The 16,491-nt window shown below is 41.8% G+C and overlaps 1 protein-coding gene across 1 annotated transcript; it reads right to left on the bottom strand.

Annotated features, from left to right (window-relative positions):
- Positions 1-1,403: 1,403 nt before the first annotated feature.
- On the bottom strand, positions 1,404-16,300 carry utp4 (UTP4 small subunit processome component). Its single transcript, XM_026174865.2, has 17 exons — positions 16,164-16,300; positions 14,571-14,735; positions 11,501-11,689; positions 11,307-11,391; positions 10,827-10,916; positions 10,498-10,709; positions 10,248-10,419; positions 8,440-8,531; positions 8,129-8,225; positions 7,490-7,554; positions 6,628-6,747; positions 6,073-6,229; positions 4,945-5,051; positions 4,763-4,858; positions 4,490-4,675; positions 3,153-3,263; positions 1,404-2,088 (listed from the first exon to the last, which is right to left on the bottom strand). Exons 2-17 carry the CDS (start codon positions 14,727-14,729, stop codon positions 1,972-1,974), a joined length of 2,055 nt encoding a protein of 684 aa, XP_026030650.2. The 5' UTR covers positions 14,730-14,735; positions 16,164-16,300; the 3' UTR covers positions 1,404-1,971.
- Positions 16,301-16,491: the final 191 nt, after the last annotated feature.

The following is a 16,491-nucleotide window of genomic DNA, read 5'->3' as shown; positions in this document are numbered from 1 at the left end:
TACACAATCGTCATTTGAAAAAAAAACAGGAAAGTGGGTGGAGAAGAAGCAACAGTTTCACGAAAATCCCACAAATGTGTTCATCCGCCCACACTTTTCGATCAGACAGAGGGCGGAGATTGGTTTTCACCAGCATGACTACGTCACTGGAGGTATGCGACTGCCCAATGTTGACCCCAACTCTGCCCGTGGAAACTTTTATTTCCTGTGTAGATTTAGAAAAAAAAAAAGGCAAACTTCAGTCAGTAGTTGCATATCTTTGGTACAGAGTCCCTACCCAAGTCAAAGTTGTTGCTGCAGAGGCAACACTGAGAGATGATACTTCTTCCAAGGTGATACTTGAATGTGCCATAGTTACAAGTAATGTTATTATTTTGGAGGATACTTAAAGTAAATACAGTTAAGCATATACAGTGGATATTATTCTGGTCTCGGACAGAAAAAACAATGTCAATCGGTTTATTTTTCTAAGCGCTAAATTAACTCAGGTTTGAGGGGGTATTCAAGCCTTTCCCAGCTGTGTTCAGTTAACTGTCGGGTTCACGCTCAAATCCACACCACTGATCAGTTTAAAATCACTAACCTGGTGTGAGGAAACCGAAGAACCCGGAGAAAGCATGCAAACTCAAAGCAATGACCTCATTCTGAAATGTGTGAATGTGAGCTTGAATTGTTGTCTGTGACTCTGCAGCCCACCACATCTCTTAAGTGGCATGCTTTAGCTAATCGACACCCTTGAATTGGGGAGGGGGGTGATTTATGGATATTTCACAGTCATTAATTACCCACATGGGAAGCACAGTTGTGCATCAAGAACATCCTGAGCTCTCATTTGGTGGGTCCTCTCGGGGTTCCTCCCACAGCCCATAGACATGCAGTTAGTGGGGTCAGGGTTTGCTGGTGATTCTAAATTGGTTGTCGGTTTCTCTGTGTTAGCGCTACATAAGCAGAGTGAATCAAAGACCATCTATACTGAGAGGTGACAAGTTTTAGATTTAATAGAATATATTTACCATTTGTATACTTCAGGTAATGTAATGCTATAGACTTTTCCCCCCCAAGTGTCTATAAATGATTCTTTCCCAATTAACTGGCTGTAGCTCAGGTGGCAGAGCAGGTCAGCCACTAATCAGAAGGCCGGTGGTTCGATCCCAGGCTGCACGCCAAATATCCTTGGGCAAGATACTAACCCCGTGTTTGCCTACTGGTGGTGGTCAGAGGGCCTGGTGGCGCCTGTGTCCGGCAGCCTCGCCTCTGTCAGTGCGCCCCAGGGCAGCTGTGGCTACAATGTAGCTTGCTATCGCCAGTGTGTGAATGTGTATGTGAATGGGTGGATGACTGAATGTAGTGTAAAGCGCTTTGGGGTCCTATGGACTAGAAAAGCGCTATACAAATGCAGGCCATAACTGTGCAGATTAATTTATTCCATTAAAGGGAACAACATGAACATTTTAAAAACACAAATTAACACCAAAGCACAGGTTTAAAAACGTTCGCTTCATATGTCAACAGTACTGTAATCAGAGTGGCGTTTGGCTTTATTTTCTCTAAAAGCATACAGTTCTGTGAGATATAAGTCATGCATGAACTAGTTTTCAGCACTACTGAGACAGGATGTTTCCAATTATAGAGATCTTGTGCAAATGCAAGTCCTACATATTTGTTTAATAGTCACACGGAAGGAAAAGGAAATCCAGGTTAGATTAGAAGTCATCCAGGTCTTTGTGTCTTTGAAACGTTCCATCATTTGTCTTTTCCCCATCATATAGCTCCAGTCTGGTTTACACTTTTGGTTTCCAGCAAGTTCATAACATTAAGTGAAGAAGAGACAAAGATTTCAGCGCACTTCTGCATCCAACACAGATAACAGTAAATACTTTATTTTATTTTCAAATTACATTATCAAAACTTTTTGTACAAAATGGATACTTAATACAACGAGGTAACAATCTCATCCTATCACATGTACTTTTAGGTTGCAAACTTCTTCTGGCGGACAGGTGCTGGCAGCTGAGACATGATGTCCAGGAGGGGGCGCTCCACTACCACCAGAGAGAGATCCTCCAATAGACTGACACACATGAGGTGCTGTGGGACAAAAGATCAGTAGAAGAGATGTCAGCAGAAAAGTGGTAACTAAGTGGCTTGGTGAAAGAAGCATCAAAATTCTGGATCCATGGCCAGGAAACGGCACAGAACCCACTGAGAACTTGCAGTGAATCCTCAAGAAGCTGGTGGACAAACAAAACCCACAAATTCTGACGAACTCCAAGCACTGGTTATGCAAGAACGTATAACCAGTATAATATCCACAGAGGCAGGTGTCTGCCACAGCCAACGAACCCAAGTGCTACAATCTACAACACACATTAGCAGAATGTGAGATACAAGTTGGAACGGCATAAACTGAGACACACAACCAAGTGGTTGTGATAGTGTACAGGAATATTTGTGCCGCCGTCTCCCTCTGGAAGATATCATCAGCTGTGGTTGTGAACAACAGTGCCAAGGTCCTGTGGGACTTGAAATTCCAGACAAACAAGGAACTGCTAGTTCTAAACTTCCAGGATCTTCTCTCCCTTGCACGAATCTAAAAATAAAGTGCTCTGCTATTGGACTGAGCTACAAACAATGAACTGAAAACCGTTGCTGTACATCCACCCTTACCTGACATAGTGCACCTTACAACACAAAAACATATTTTATTTTCCAGCATGTTTATAACTTTAGCCAATAGCAGGACTTTCTCTTTTCATTTGCTCTGGTTAACTTTGTGTCTTCCTCACTCACAGTGAAGAACAGTCACACTTTAGTGACACGTGGCTACAAGTGTGCGAGCTAGTATAACAGCTTCATGTGAAGGATTAATGGAAGCTGAAAGTTATTTTTTATTATTTGTAGTTTATTGTTTATTTGTTGCAACAACAATGACATTGCTCAAATGTCTCATTTGAAACAAGGTGGTTTCTTTGCTTTTTGACCACCGTGCAGCTCTGAATTATTTGTCTGACTGTGATGATGTGTATTTCACAAGGTGGGATTTCATCCTTGAAAATTACTACATGTGCGCTTATAAACATAGATGAGTGTGAAGCGGACGCTACTGTTTGAAGGAGTAAAATGAAAGATTGTAGTCACCATAAATATCCTACCTGGAAACTCTTACAGATCTTAAAGGCATGGCTTTGTCCAATCCTCTGTGACACAGGAAGGCTCTTTAATGTCATTTGATTCCAGAGCACTGCATTCAATTCTGGGAAGGGCTGCATGTAGATACAAAGACACAGAAATACACAGTGACAGAAAGAGATTAGTAAAGCCTCAAGATTCTCAAAAAATCTTTCTAAAAATATAGCCAGCTCTTGACAGAGGCGGTCGCACTTTCTCCCTCTCCCTTATCTTTCCTGCTTGGCTTCTCATGTCTTTTGTATAGTCTCGCTTATTCTAACCCTAAGAGAGTCTCCCAGACTTGTTCTCTAAAAACCTAAAGAAGAATTATGGATTTGATCAACTGGTCCCTTAACAGAATTGACACCCTCCTGGGCTTGGGAGAGCCTGATTGTCCTGCGGAGACGTTTGTTGCCAGATACTCGATGGTTGGTTGCGTCGTGTGTCTGGCGACACTCTCGATGGAGGACATTGAACAGCTGATTGGAGCTGGCTCGGACCTGGCTTATCGAAGAACATGAAGCGGCTATAGCTGTTCAAAATCCCACAAGGCTGGCCGACATGATAGACGATGGGCAGGGCTGTGAGTACTCAGACTGTGTTTGTTTTTAAACGCAATATGGATAAGATCTTGAAGAAGAACAATGGGAATTGAGAGACCTGTTGACCAGTGACTGACATTAGACCAACTGTAAAATTGGAAGCAGTTTGTTCGCACTAACCAAAACAACTACCATCTTCCTCTCATGCGACCCCCCCTGGCGCCAGCTGGATGCTCAAGGCAAAAGCTGGCGGGAATAACAAAAATTCTCCCAAGGACTTCTCGATTAATTGTCCTAATGGATACATACAAACTAATCCAAAGATATTAGTTAATCAGTCATACAAGGGAACATCAGTGAAGAGGAGTATAAATGCAGACCACAGAATGTTCAACAAGGTCTGAAATAACTGCTGAACTGTCCATAAATCCTTGGAGAGGGTTAAAATGTTTGCTCATGACTCGACACAGATGTTTAAACTGCAGTGGTGTCCATAGTAGGAAACCACAGAAACAGCTGCTGCTCTCCACAGAAGTCTGCAGTGCTTTGTAGTTTTGTGTGCTCAAAAACAACACTGCTGAATTAGTTATGATGTAGCATGAAGAGAGAGGCAAGCACAGTGGTGTTAGTCACATGATCAGGGCTGCCACTGGTTCTGGACTTCCTGTTATTAAAGCTTATCGAGACCATTGAATCATATTCAGCTTTCTCCTCCATCTCTATCACACTGACGCCTGGGCCAACTATTTTAACACAGCTATGGACATGCACACACATACCAGACTCTGATCAATGATGCAGAACATGTATGTGTCGTGCAGAATGATGTGATCCGGGTTTTTCGGGTTGAAGGTAATGTGGGTGATGGGCGTGTCCCGCTCCAGCCACAGGGAAAGCAGTCCTTGTGCCTGCAGTCTTCGACTCCACTGTGTGTACTCCTTCTGCACCAAGGAGAATTCAAAGATCTGCACACGACAGAGAACACATGCAGTTACAGGATCTGTTGGTTACTATGAGATCTGAGCAAAACTAAATCTTAAGCTGTTTCTGACCTGCTGGTCAGCATGCACAGAGATGAGATTGTTGGTCACTGGGTGGATGGCGATTGTAGTCGGACAGGAGTTGTACACAGGAACCATACAGTGGAGCTACAACAAAACAAAAATTACAATTTTACAAACTCCAATCTATCAAAAATGATTCAAGTTTGACACATCAATAAATCAGAACTCACCTTCATCTTGTGGAGGTTGTAGATGTGGATCTCACAGTCAGTGTTTGCTGTAGCCAGCCATTTACCATCATCACTGGCACAAAGGAGGTGCACTGGCTGTCTGGAACCTTGATATCCAACACACATACATACACACACCAGTTATGCAAGATGTTATCAAACAGTTACAACTGCACAGTATAGCTGCATGTAGCATTGGCAGGGAATGGCCTTCGTGCATTAGGATTTGTTTACATGTGACCACACTGGCAATTTGCATCATGGAGCAGAAGCAGTGAGGATCTCTGGCAAGAAGCCTGAGGAGAGTTAAGCAAGAGTTGAGTCTACTGCTACAATCTACAAAGAGGAAACAATAACTTGACAGAAAGAGCTGCATCAGGTCGGGAATGCCTACTGGTTACCATTTAAGTCCGGCTTTGATCTGTCCCTGTAAATATCGGGCTTTACAGAACCGTCCCTAGACATTTGAGGGAGAACGTTTAGTGCAATCATTTCTTTATATTTTCCTTCCAAGGGGCCAGACCTTCTTGTACCGTAATCTTATTACAAGAAGCTATGATGAATCCAAATTTGATATTTTTGATGCGTCATAAATATGTATAAAGGAGGTCAGAACAGCGAGTTTACAGGCATCTGTAAAACATGGTGGAACGTCTTGCTTGGCTTAGGATTATTTTTGAACCAGAAGTATTGTTAAAATTATTGCAATTGTAATTAAATGAACACACAATCACTGTCAGCTTTTTGATCACCATGCAATATCATCTGGACAGTGGTTTCATTTATCAGCATGACAAAGATCCCAAACAGTCTCCCAGCGCAGTAAAACTATACCTGGATAGAAAAGTGGAAAAAAAATGCACACAATGGTGTGTGTGTGTGTGTGTTGGACTCTGGACTCACTAACAGGCTCCGAGGAGCATGGAGTCTAGGAGCCAGCTTCAAGTTCCAAAAACGCATTCACTCGAATGCATTTTTGGAACTTTAGCCTTGGTGAGATCACTCAGGCCTGGGCATTAATTTGCTTCAAAATATGATGCATGTACACAATATATTGTGTTTAAGGTACTGTCTTGTCTTTCCGTTTGGTTTGGCTTCTGTGGGTTGTGCTCCTGGCTTTCCACTCACCGGTCTTATGTTTAAGGGTATGAAGATATCTGCACTCCTGTTGACTGACAGCAACAACAATAACTGAAGATTGGCAGGAGGAAGCAAAGAGTTTGGAGGAGTCAGAGGAGAAGCAGAGCTGGTGGACCGAGCGAAGCTCTTTAGGCAGCTTGGACACCTGGAGAGATGAAGACACAGAGACCATCATACTTTGTTATATTTAGTCAAAGGCATCATTTTACTCTTGTGATTATTTGAGCAGCTTTACATGTAAAAACTTTTGTTGGATGGTAAATTGACACATCCAGTGAACCTGCGGTCTACACCCCGGTAGCTTGTCAAGGGGGGTAAATGTTAGTTTTAGCCACTCTGTGGTGCATTGAGAGAAGAGCTGTGCACTGTTTGCACTCACAGTTCTTGACAAGAGGGACATCCCACACAGTACTTAAGACACATACATTGCTGAAGTTACTTTACACCTTTAGAAAAACAAAAGAAAACAAAAACTCCTGCTATGATTTAAAGTTGTGTTATTTAAGTGCAATGTCACAGGCATGCTCGTGCTAAGGTACCCACCTTGTTAATGCTGATGGTGTTGTTATACTGTATTCTGTAGAGACGAACACTGGAGACAGTGGAATATGCCAACCAGCCTCCACATGCAGACAAAGCACTACAGCAGATGTGATCCTCTCCCTGCAGGAAGCGACACACAAAGTATGGATACATCAAGCACACTAGCGCCTAAAGCTAATTCTTCAAGGGTCATTGTTAAGTGTCTTGTTCAATCTGACTGAAAGGAAACAGAAAGGCCACACTAACACACTAGGGACATCATTTCCCTGCAATTAAATTAAATGTATTTTATTAGAAGACAATGTAATTATATTTAAAGCTGGTCACATTAGAATTAGAAGGTCAAAGTCTGTTTTTTTAATTTTATTTATTTATGTATTTATTTAACACACTATAAAGACATAATACAATTTCAGTGCACCCCCAATTTTGTTGCACATGTACAATTACAATAAAGGACGTTTCTATTATTAGGATGTTTTGCTGGACTCTTACCATGTGTGCAATCATGCTGCTGTAGTTTTAGCAAATGTCCTATAAAGTTATTTTGTGAATCACAGGACGTACACAAGAAAACTTCACTGTAAAAACACTTTTCGCACATATAAGGGCGTTAAACACACAAACAAGACAGATTATATATTTTAGTGTTTATGTCAACTAAACACTGATAAGTTACCAGATTTCATGATTGTAGAGAATTGTTTTTTCCTGTACACTTTCTAAAAATGTGACATTCCTTGTGAACAGAAAGGCCTTGACGCCACAGCTCGAAAGGAAGCAGCCAACTTTTAGAGCGTTGCAGCAAACCAAATGTTGCTCTGAAAGAAACTACGGATACATCGAAAATATTAACACATACCTTCCTCTTCAGCTCGATCAGCTTCTCTGGTTTCCTCTTCACAGGTAGACGGTCACCAGGTTTTCCTGTGTGTACATAACAGAATTATTACACTTTAGCTTTTCCACCAGTACCTACTCGGCACAACTCAATTAAACTCCACTCGGTTTCTGCCACATCTATTACAACTGAGCACCACCTAATGCATGTGGGATTGTTACAGCAGTGCAGCCAAAAGTCCTGTGACGCAGTATGTGACACAAACACAGTACAGTGATGGAGGTCGTCAAGGCGATGGTACACCTGCTGTCATTATTATTATTATTATTATTATTATTATTATTATTTACTCATCAAGGATTCTCATTACTGGACTGTAATTCATGCAAAGCTGCTGTAGTATTCAAGAATAAACTGTGGAACTGGAAATAATCATTTGTTTTATTTGTCCCTTCAAGGGCAATTTTCATTGTTAGCAAATCAGTGAAGGTGCCGAGTGCACAATTAGCACGACGAACAAAGCTGAAGCAGACACAATAAGGGGATTATTCTCAATAGCAGTAGAATTTTTTTGTTTCATTGTTGATTAACTACGTAGATCAAAGAGCTCCTTACATTTTCTTATAGTTAAATGTTTCTCTATTCAAGTGTGTTGCTCACCATGTCCTTCACTTTCTCCAAGTTTCCACAGCTCTAAGCGATCAGGGAACTGGAAGAGAAGGAGTCCAGCTTTCTTTGCACAGCCAACCAGGCTCCTCTACAAGAAGACAGAAAAAAAGGTCACTGCACATTGTAACAGGAACAGTCATGGACAACATTGTTTTAATAAATGGTATTAAACATTATTAAAGTGCTTCAGAATAATTTGTTAACAGGCTAATCCATGAAATACAGATAGAATAACAGGTTAGTTCAATTTTAAAGACGCCACTTTAGCTGAATTGACTTGTTCGACGTTTTCTTCTACTCACATGTGGAAAAGCTATTTTGCGCAGTGCTGACTCTTGAGTGTTCTTCTCCACCTTATCCAGCAATGGGCGCACCACCAACTGGGTGTCCATACCTGAAGGAAAATATCGAAACTTTACATCTAAACTTTAAATCCCTGGGTTGCTTCTTTAGCCACTTTGATTTAATGCGCTGATTTGCATGATCCCAAATGTTTTTTCCTTTTGTCACCTTAACTTTTTACAAACACACATCATGAGACCAGCATGACTGAATTTGAATGTAAAACTAACGGCAGCAACAGCAACTTGACTTTTAAAAGACAGGCCCTCTCTATACCCAGCTCTATTATCCATCTGGACACTACCATAACCACAAACAGACCACTAATAGGGACATGACATTGTGTTCAATAAGACTTCTATACAAGCCACCTTCTTTGTGCAACCAGGGTTGTTGCCTGTACTGGCCATTAGAATGAGCACAGATTTGAAGCACAGAAGCGAGCCATCCTTTATTTTCCACATTTTCCAGCCTTCGTTTCTCACATGTACCAAACAGCAGAAAATAGTCTGCTCCAGATGCTTCTGGACAAGTGGAAATACTCCGTGTTATTTAGGTGAGGTTGCTGCCTTGAGAGGATGCACTGGAGGCAACACTGGTGATGCCCTCTTTGTAGAGGTAAATGCAGTTACCTACACTTTGCACATCAGGCAATCTGACATCACAGACTTTGTCCTGGGGAGGTGGCAGGTTAACAGTGTTGAATACTTGCATTCCTACATTCATCTCTAGATCAGTGATTTTCAGAGTGAGCCGGGGCCCCCTGGTGGCCACAAAGATACTACTGCAGAAGGGCCGCAGAAATAACAGAAATTCAGCTTGAAATTACTCTGTGTACAGCTACATATTCATATAAATGTATTTTTTTTTATATAAAAAGCAAATTAAAACATATAATTTGAGATGGTTAGTTTGTGATATTATTCATTACGTTGACCTGAATTTACTGCTTTTGTATTTAGGTTTGTGTCTAAGTGGCAGGTGAGTCTCACTTTGTCTTTAACACTTTGCGTATGACTGGGTAACATTCACAAGGACATAACTCTCCCTCATCTTTTGATTAGAGTGAAGATTTAAGCTTGGGTGGGCTCTATGGGAGTTTCTTGTTTTTAAGTAGGCCACAGCACTCTTGAATTTGGGAATGGGTGCTCTAGAGAGCAGGTCACAGGAAACTTCAAGGCTGCAAATACTAACTTCTATGTTTGCTTGAGGTGAGGAGGATGACATTTTATTAAGACGCTTTGTCCCTTTCCTTCTCATTCATTTATTGGGGAGCCCGTCTCCAATGATTAAACAGCATGAACCTTCATGCTGGCACACATTTAAATGTCTCTACGGCACACGAACACCTCTGACGTCTGTCCCTGTGCCTTTGGTGTACTACATATGAGCTCACGTGATTACTCCTATGTATTTTTAAAAGATAAATTTATGTGAATGCATCACTTTGTTTGAAATTACACATTAATCTCTAAATTTGAGCATAATATCATTTTTTCCTATTAAATGACCTAAAAATTACTGACTGTACCTTTAATCTAATAAGGCAGCTCTACTCCTTTGGAAGATCAAAAAAACTAGTTCAGTTACAGCTTCACCTACAAAGCTCATCTTTCGCTACCAGCCATCATGTCAATAGCAACATTAAAAGAACACTTAGAAAACATCTTTACTGACAGAATCGTGGACTCATCGCCTGTATAAACTTTGAAACATCAACAATAACCGATTACATATAGAAACTTCCAAAAGCAGATTTAACACTTACCTCCAGAAACCACTGCGGTGTCTGTGTGAGCAAGTGCACTCACATCATGGGAGTGGTTTCGAAACGTCCTGGTCCGGACCCACTCTTTATCATGCTGGTCCACGGTTGAGGAGATGAACTGGAACTGGATGACAGTGCCCTCGGATGTTCCAGCTATGACACTGCTCTCATCCTGTGAAGCATTTATAACCAGTGACTTTACAGGTGTGTGCACCCATAGCTAGCTGCAGCAGTGAGTGTATCATCTCACCTTTGAAACGGACAGAACCAGAACATCCCACTTGGTGACCAGGTAAGTTCTAACCAGAGTTCCTGTGAGTCCGTTCCAGATCTGGACCTTTCCTGCAGAATCACCACTGATGATGGTGTGGTCGGACAGATAACCAACACTCCAAACAACCACTTCTTTATTCTTTGATGCTCCCATAGCCCTGTCCACCAGCAGTCTGCGTGTAGCATGCCCTGCAGTCACAAACACAATCACATCAGTAAAGAACACACATCTCTTCTCATGCTCCATTTCAGTTTTAACTGATTGTATTTCTGCTAATTGTGCAAAGCAGCTCAAGGAGAAAATACCCGTCTCTGCATCAAAGATTGTGATCATGTCAGTCATTCCAGCAGCAATCTGTGCACTCGATGGATGCCAGCACAAAGATATGATGCGTCCTAAAGAGGTCAAATACAACTGAATCAGGCGGGTTCACAAACACAAATATTTGTTTAAGACAGTTTTGTCATCCAGTGGTTAATAACACAAATGATCTCATCTTCTCATTAGTATAGGTGCTGTCTCTGTCTCTCCAGAGCGCAGACTCCAAGTTGGAGTCAGAAAAAACTCAATACAAATTTGTACCACAAATGGTGCATCATGCAAAAGCACAGCCTGACACCATTTTAAGTTCAGTTGATCTGTTTTCAATACAACACACAGACGACAATCGCAGCTGCAGTAATATTAGCTGTTCTACTGTTCACTGTCTAACGTTTGTAGCCATTTTAAAGACAGAAATGTAGACTCTTTAAAGAAAAGACCTGTGAACTAGTTTGTCGTCTTACCTTTATGTCTGTTGAGGTTTCTTTGAAACTGGATCCTCTCCTCCAATATTGCAAATATCTTTACAGTCCCGTCCTCACAACCAACCTGACCCAGAAAACATTTCTTGTGATTAATGTATCAACAAGACTTCCTGATGAGTCTGACACAGGAAATATCTGAAGTGTAAAATAACATCCAGAAGGTTTACACTCACTGCCAGCTGTGTTCCCTGGCTGTTGCTACTGATGGTCCAGATTGGTCCTCCATATGCATCTACAGTATACTGGGGCCTCAGGTTCTCCAGGTCATACTCTATGATCTCTCCATTCAAACCAGCACTGAAAAGTCGATGGCCCACCCAACACAGAGCCTCAGTAGCTCGGCCATCCTGTCCTGGGATCACCTGAGAAAATTAAAACCAGTGTGGAGGTTAGGTTCATTTGGTCTGCAGCCGTGAATCATCTACCTTCCTTCTGCCATTACAGAAACAACAGACACAACACAAAAGCAAAGTACAAAATACACAAACCAAAAATTTATAATAATTTTAGCATCATATTATTACCCTCAAGACCACTTTTACAAAACTCCATTATGCGATTGAGGGGTTTGGAAAAATGTAGAAAAATGCAAACCCTGAGCTTTGGCACCTGACACATCTCGCACTCACAGCAGTGATCATCATGCCTGTGGCTACATTTAACCACTTTCATTGGCTTTTAGCAATAAAAAAAAAGAAAGAAATTTGGACAGTAACCAGAAGCCTTGGTCTTGAACATCCACCCATCATCCACACTTCAAACGGTGAGGTGGATGTGTCTCTTTGTGCAGTTCGAGTGTCTGGCTAGGCTCTTTAACATGGTTACTGGAGGTGAGGGGGTTCCCATGCCTGCCACTCTCCACTTGTCGTGGGAGCTTCCTGACATCTTCTCTCTCACACACTAACACACAGCAGAATTGTATTTTTGTTTATCTCCTTTTATTTTTAAGGTGCTATGTGCATTTTTAGATCTATTTGGTACAGATGCAGGAGTTGGAGACCCAGTGTCTCTGTTGGCTTCATCCTTGACTCCTTCAATAATGAGGGAAATTACTGCACAAAAAAACAACACTATGGTTTAAGAGTGTGACAAAAAGTGATACAGAGCAGTGAAGGGTTCCCTACAATTAATCTTCCAGCCATTATCAAAACTACACTATACTGCTGAAGTAATCACTTATCTGCCTTCACGCGCATTTGAATTTGATGGACGTCTCATTCTTAATCCATAGGGTTCGATATGATGCCAGCCCACCCTTTGCAGCTGTGACAGCATCATCCTCCCTGGGAAGGCTTTCCACAGGTTAGGAGTGTGTTTATGGAAATGTTTCATCATTCTTCCATAAACACATTTATGCGTCCAGACACTAATGTTGGATGAGGAGGTCTGGCTCAGTCTCCGCTCCAATTCAAATTCAAATTCAAATTTTATTTGTCACGTACACAGTCATACACAGTACGATATGTAGTGAAATGCTTGGACAACTGCTCGTGACCTAAAGAGAACAAAAAGGAAAAGGCTATGAATAAGATAGGAAATAAATATGAAAAATTAAAAAGGGTAAATTTAACTAGGAAGGAATAAAATATAAATTAAGGTTAAAAATGAAATAACTGTACAACACAAATTAGAATGAAGGGTAAATTTAACTGGGAAGAATAAGATAAATATATAAATTAAAGTTGAAAATAAAATAACTGTACAACAAAATACACAATATAGAACTATATAAGAATGTATGAAGAAATCTAAATCTAAATAAATATATACACAATAACAGCAGCTGTACAAGTATTAACCGGAAATGAAGAATATAGTGACCAGTGTTGTGCAAAACCAAAGTCCAGAAAGTCCAGTGTGTGTGTAAGAACCATATGTGTGGGTCAGTACTGTGTGGTGGTGTGATTGAGAGACCGTATCGCCTGCGGGAAGAAGCTCCTCCTCAGTCTCTCTGTGTTGGTCTTCAGGGAGCGGAATCGCTTTCCTGACCTCAACAGAGAGAACAGTCTGTTGTTGGGATGGCTGAGGTCCTTCACGATCTTCCTGGCCTTGGTCCGGCACCGCCTGCTGTAGATTGAGTGCAGGTCAGGGAGCTCGGAGCGGATGGTGCGCTCAGCTGACCGCACAACCCTCTGTAGAGCTCGTCTGTCCTGCATGGTGCTGTTCCCGAACCAGGTTAAGATGTTTCCCGCCAGGATGCTCTCTATGGTGCACGAGTAAAAGTTCCTGAGCACCTTGGAGGGCAGTTGGAAGTCTCTCAAGCGTCTGAGGTGGTAGAGACGCTGTCGGGCCTTTTTCACCCCCATCCCAAAGATGTTCTGTTGGGTTGAGATTAGGACTCTGTGCAGGTCAGTCAAGTTCTTCCACGCCAAACTGTTCATGTCTATATGGACTTTGTTTTGTGCACTGGTGTGCAGTCATGTTGGAACAGGAAGGGACCATCCCCAAACTGTTCCCACAAAGTTGGGAGCATGAAATTGCCAAAAATGTGTGAGCATGCTGAAGGGTTTAGGGTTTCTTTCACTGGAACTATGGGACCAAGCCCAACCCCTGAAAAACAACCCCACACCACCAAACGTAACACTTGGCACAACACAATCATACAAGTACTCTTCTCCTAGCAACCTCCAAACCCAGACTCATCCATTGGATTGCCAGATGGAAAAACGCTCCATTACTCAAGAAAACATGTTTCCACTACTCTAGGAACCAGTGGTGGCGTGCTTACACCACCTGTATGTGACGCTTGGTGATGTAAGGGTTGGATGCAGTTGCTTGGTCGTGGAAACACATTCTATGAATCTCTCTATGCATTGTTCTGGAGGCCATATGAAGTTTAGAGGTCTGTAACAAATGAACCTGCAGAAAGTTGGAGACTTCTGCAGACTATGCACCTCAGCACCTGATCTCACTCTGTGATTTTACACATCGTACCATTTTATGGCTGAGTTCCTGTTTACAGTACTACTAACAGTGGACTGTGGAATGGTTAGTAGAGAGGTAATTTCACAACTGAGCTTGTTGCACTGGTGGCATCTTCTCACAGTACAATGCTGGAGTTCACTGAGCTTTTTAAATTGATCCATTCTTTCACAAATGATTGTAGAAGCAGTCTGCATACCTAGCTGCTTGATTTTATATACTTGTAGCCAACTCGGGTGTTCCAATGGATGATTTGGATGTGTGAATGAATACTTAGTGCATTTAAACCATGCAGTAATGTCATCTATCTGATGGCATTACCTTTTCTTGGAAGAAATTGTCATTGAAGTTGAAGATTTCTACTGCGCCATCAGCCCGGGCCACAGCCAGCCGCTCAGTTTGACTGTTGAACGCCATGGTCCGGATAGCACTCGGCATGTAGTCGAAGAAGCGGACTCGGTGTACTTTAAACTCGCCCATTATTGACTAGAAAACAGGAAAAAAGGTAGTCTCATTTCAGTGACAGCTGGGCAAAAGAAGCAAAACAATACTCATAAAACAACCTTTAATGGCATTTTGAAGTTCATTGAAGGTTTTTCTTAGTAAGAAATTGACAATTCCAAAAAGCCCAAATTATTTTTTGAAAACACTTACTGCCGATCTGAAAATGTACCTAGAATACATAAAGACGTTTCTTACAATTTGCAGTTTTATCATATAAAACGCTTCGTCCTTTTCCACGAGCAGTCACCTCTGCCTGCCAGTATATCACAAAGTTTGACAAGATTAAGACCTTGTATCAAAGCAATAAAATGAAAAGTTCGCCATCTCCAGTTCATAAAATATACAGAAATGAGCAGTCTTTTCACTGTAATGGAGATTAAAAAAAAAATCATCCAAAAGTTCAGGAAAAAAACCCAGATAGATACAAATGATAAAATTTTTTGTACATGATTAAGTGAAATAACTATTTGATGCCTTGAAGCCCAGTCAAAATTCTGGCTCCCACAGACTGGCTATGCCCCCTTGTGGCACATCTCAACATGAGTTTTGTCTCATCTATGGTGATGGCACACCATAGATGAGACAAAACAGCTGTCAGATGAGCTCTGATGAGATACAAGAGCATCAGAAAGGAGCTTTGTGAGAGGGTGACAACTTCCGGTGAATCGGGATCCTGCTATGTGGAGTTGTTTACAATACATCTGCTCCCTACACCATCTTGCTGCGGACCCTAACTCGGGGAATGTTGAATGCCCAGTCCAGATACCTCGAACTCCGGAGTTAGCGCGTTCAAGAAAAAGCGAGGGAGGAAAAACAGGCTTTTGCATCAACACCACATATGAGTGGACGGAGTGAGGCCTAGGGTCTTTTCCGGAGCACTTCAGAGTTTGTATGGGCAGTGTGTGTGTGTGTGTGTGTGTGTGTACGGCGTCCATTTCTGTGTCTCCATGTTGGGTGAGTGTTTATATATGCGTGCATGAGGGTGGGAATGTATGTTTGTGTCTGTGTGTGCTTGTTTGTCTGTGTGTCAAAACGCGTCTTAGACTCCCTCTTTCTCTTATAACATCTCAGCCCCCCAGGTGTGGGGGAGCCTGAGGTGTTCTACTTTGTTCGTTACAACGGGCTGACATGTGGATAAACATAACCAGTTAATGTGAACTGTAACACCGGTCTGCCACCTGAGGTACATAATGAGTAAACGAGTTAAAAATCTCTCACACGCTGCGCTGAATATATTAATCAAACAAATATCACAAAATTCACACATCTAGGTTAAAAAAAAAGTGCTCGCTCTGTGTGCTAATATAACTGCGACAACCTACTCGTTAGCAAAGTGTAACACCTTACAGCTCATTACAAACACGTCGTGTAATTCAGTTGCATTAATTATTAATGTAAAACATAAGTTACCAACTGCGCCTCTTCGCTGTCGCCAGACTATCTTGAACACCAACTGAGACACGCCAGGACCCACGTTGTTACCCTTTGAACCGGTAGTGGATTCATGGACATACGTCATCACGTCGACAGTACGGACAACGGCTTGGATAAAATGTAGTGGATAGTAGTTGCATATGGATTTATTGGAATGGTTCATTCAACTGCTCCAAGTATCAGGGAGTTGGTAATTGGTGCATGGATTCTTTGTGGAATGGGAATCTCCCATCGTGTGCTGTAGATTACATCCCGGAGTCTTGTTACTTCAGTTCAGTAGGTGGCGGTAATACACCTGGTTGTT

The sequence above is a fragment of the Astatotilapia calliptera genome, chromosome 7 (assembly GCF_964374335.1).
Source record: "Astatotilapia calliptera chromosome 7, fAstCal68.1, whole genome shotgun sequence".
NCBI classification, from domain to species: domain Eukaryota; kingdom Metazoa; phylum Chordata; class Actinopteri; order Cichliformes; family Cichlidae; genus Astatotilapia; species Astatotilapia calliptera.
This window is presented reverse-complemented; position numbering and strand designations above follow the sequence as displayed.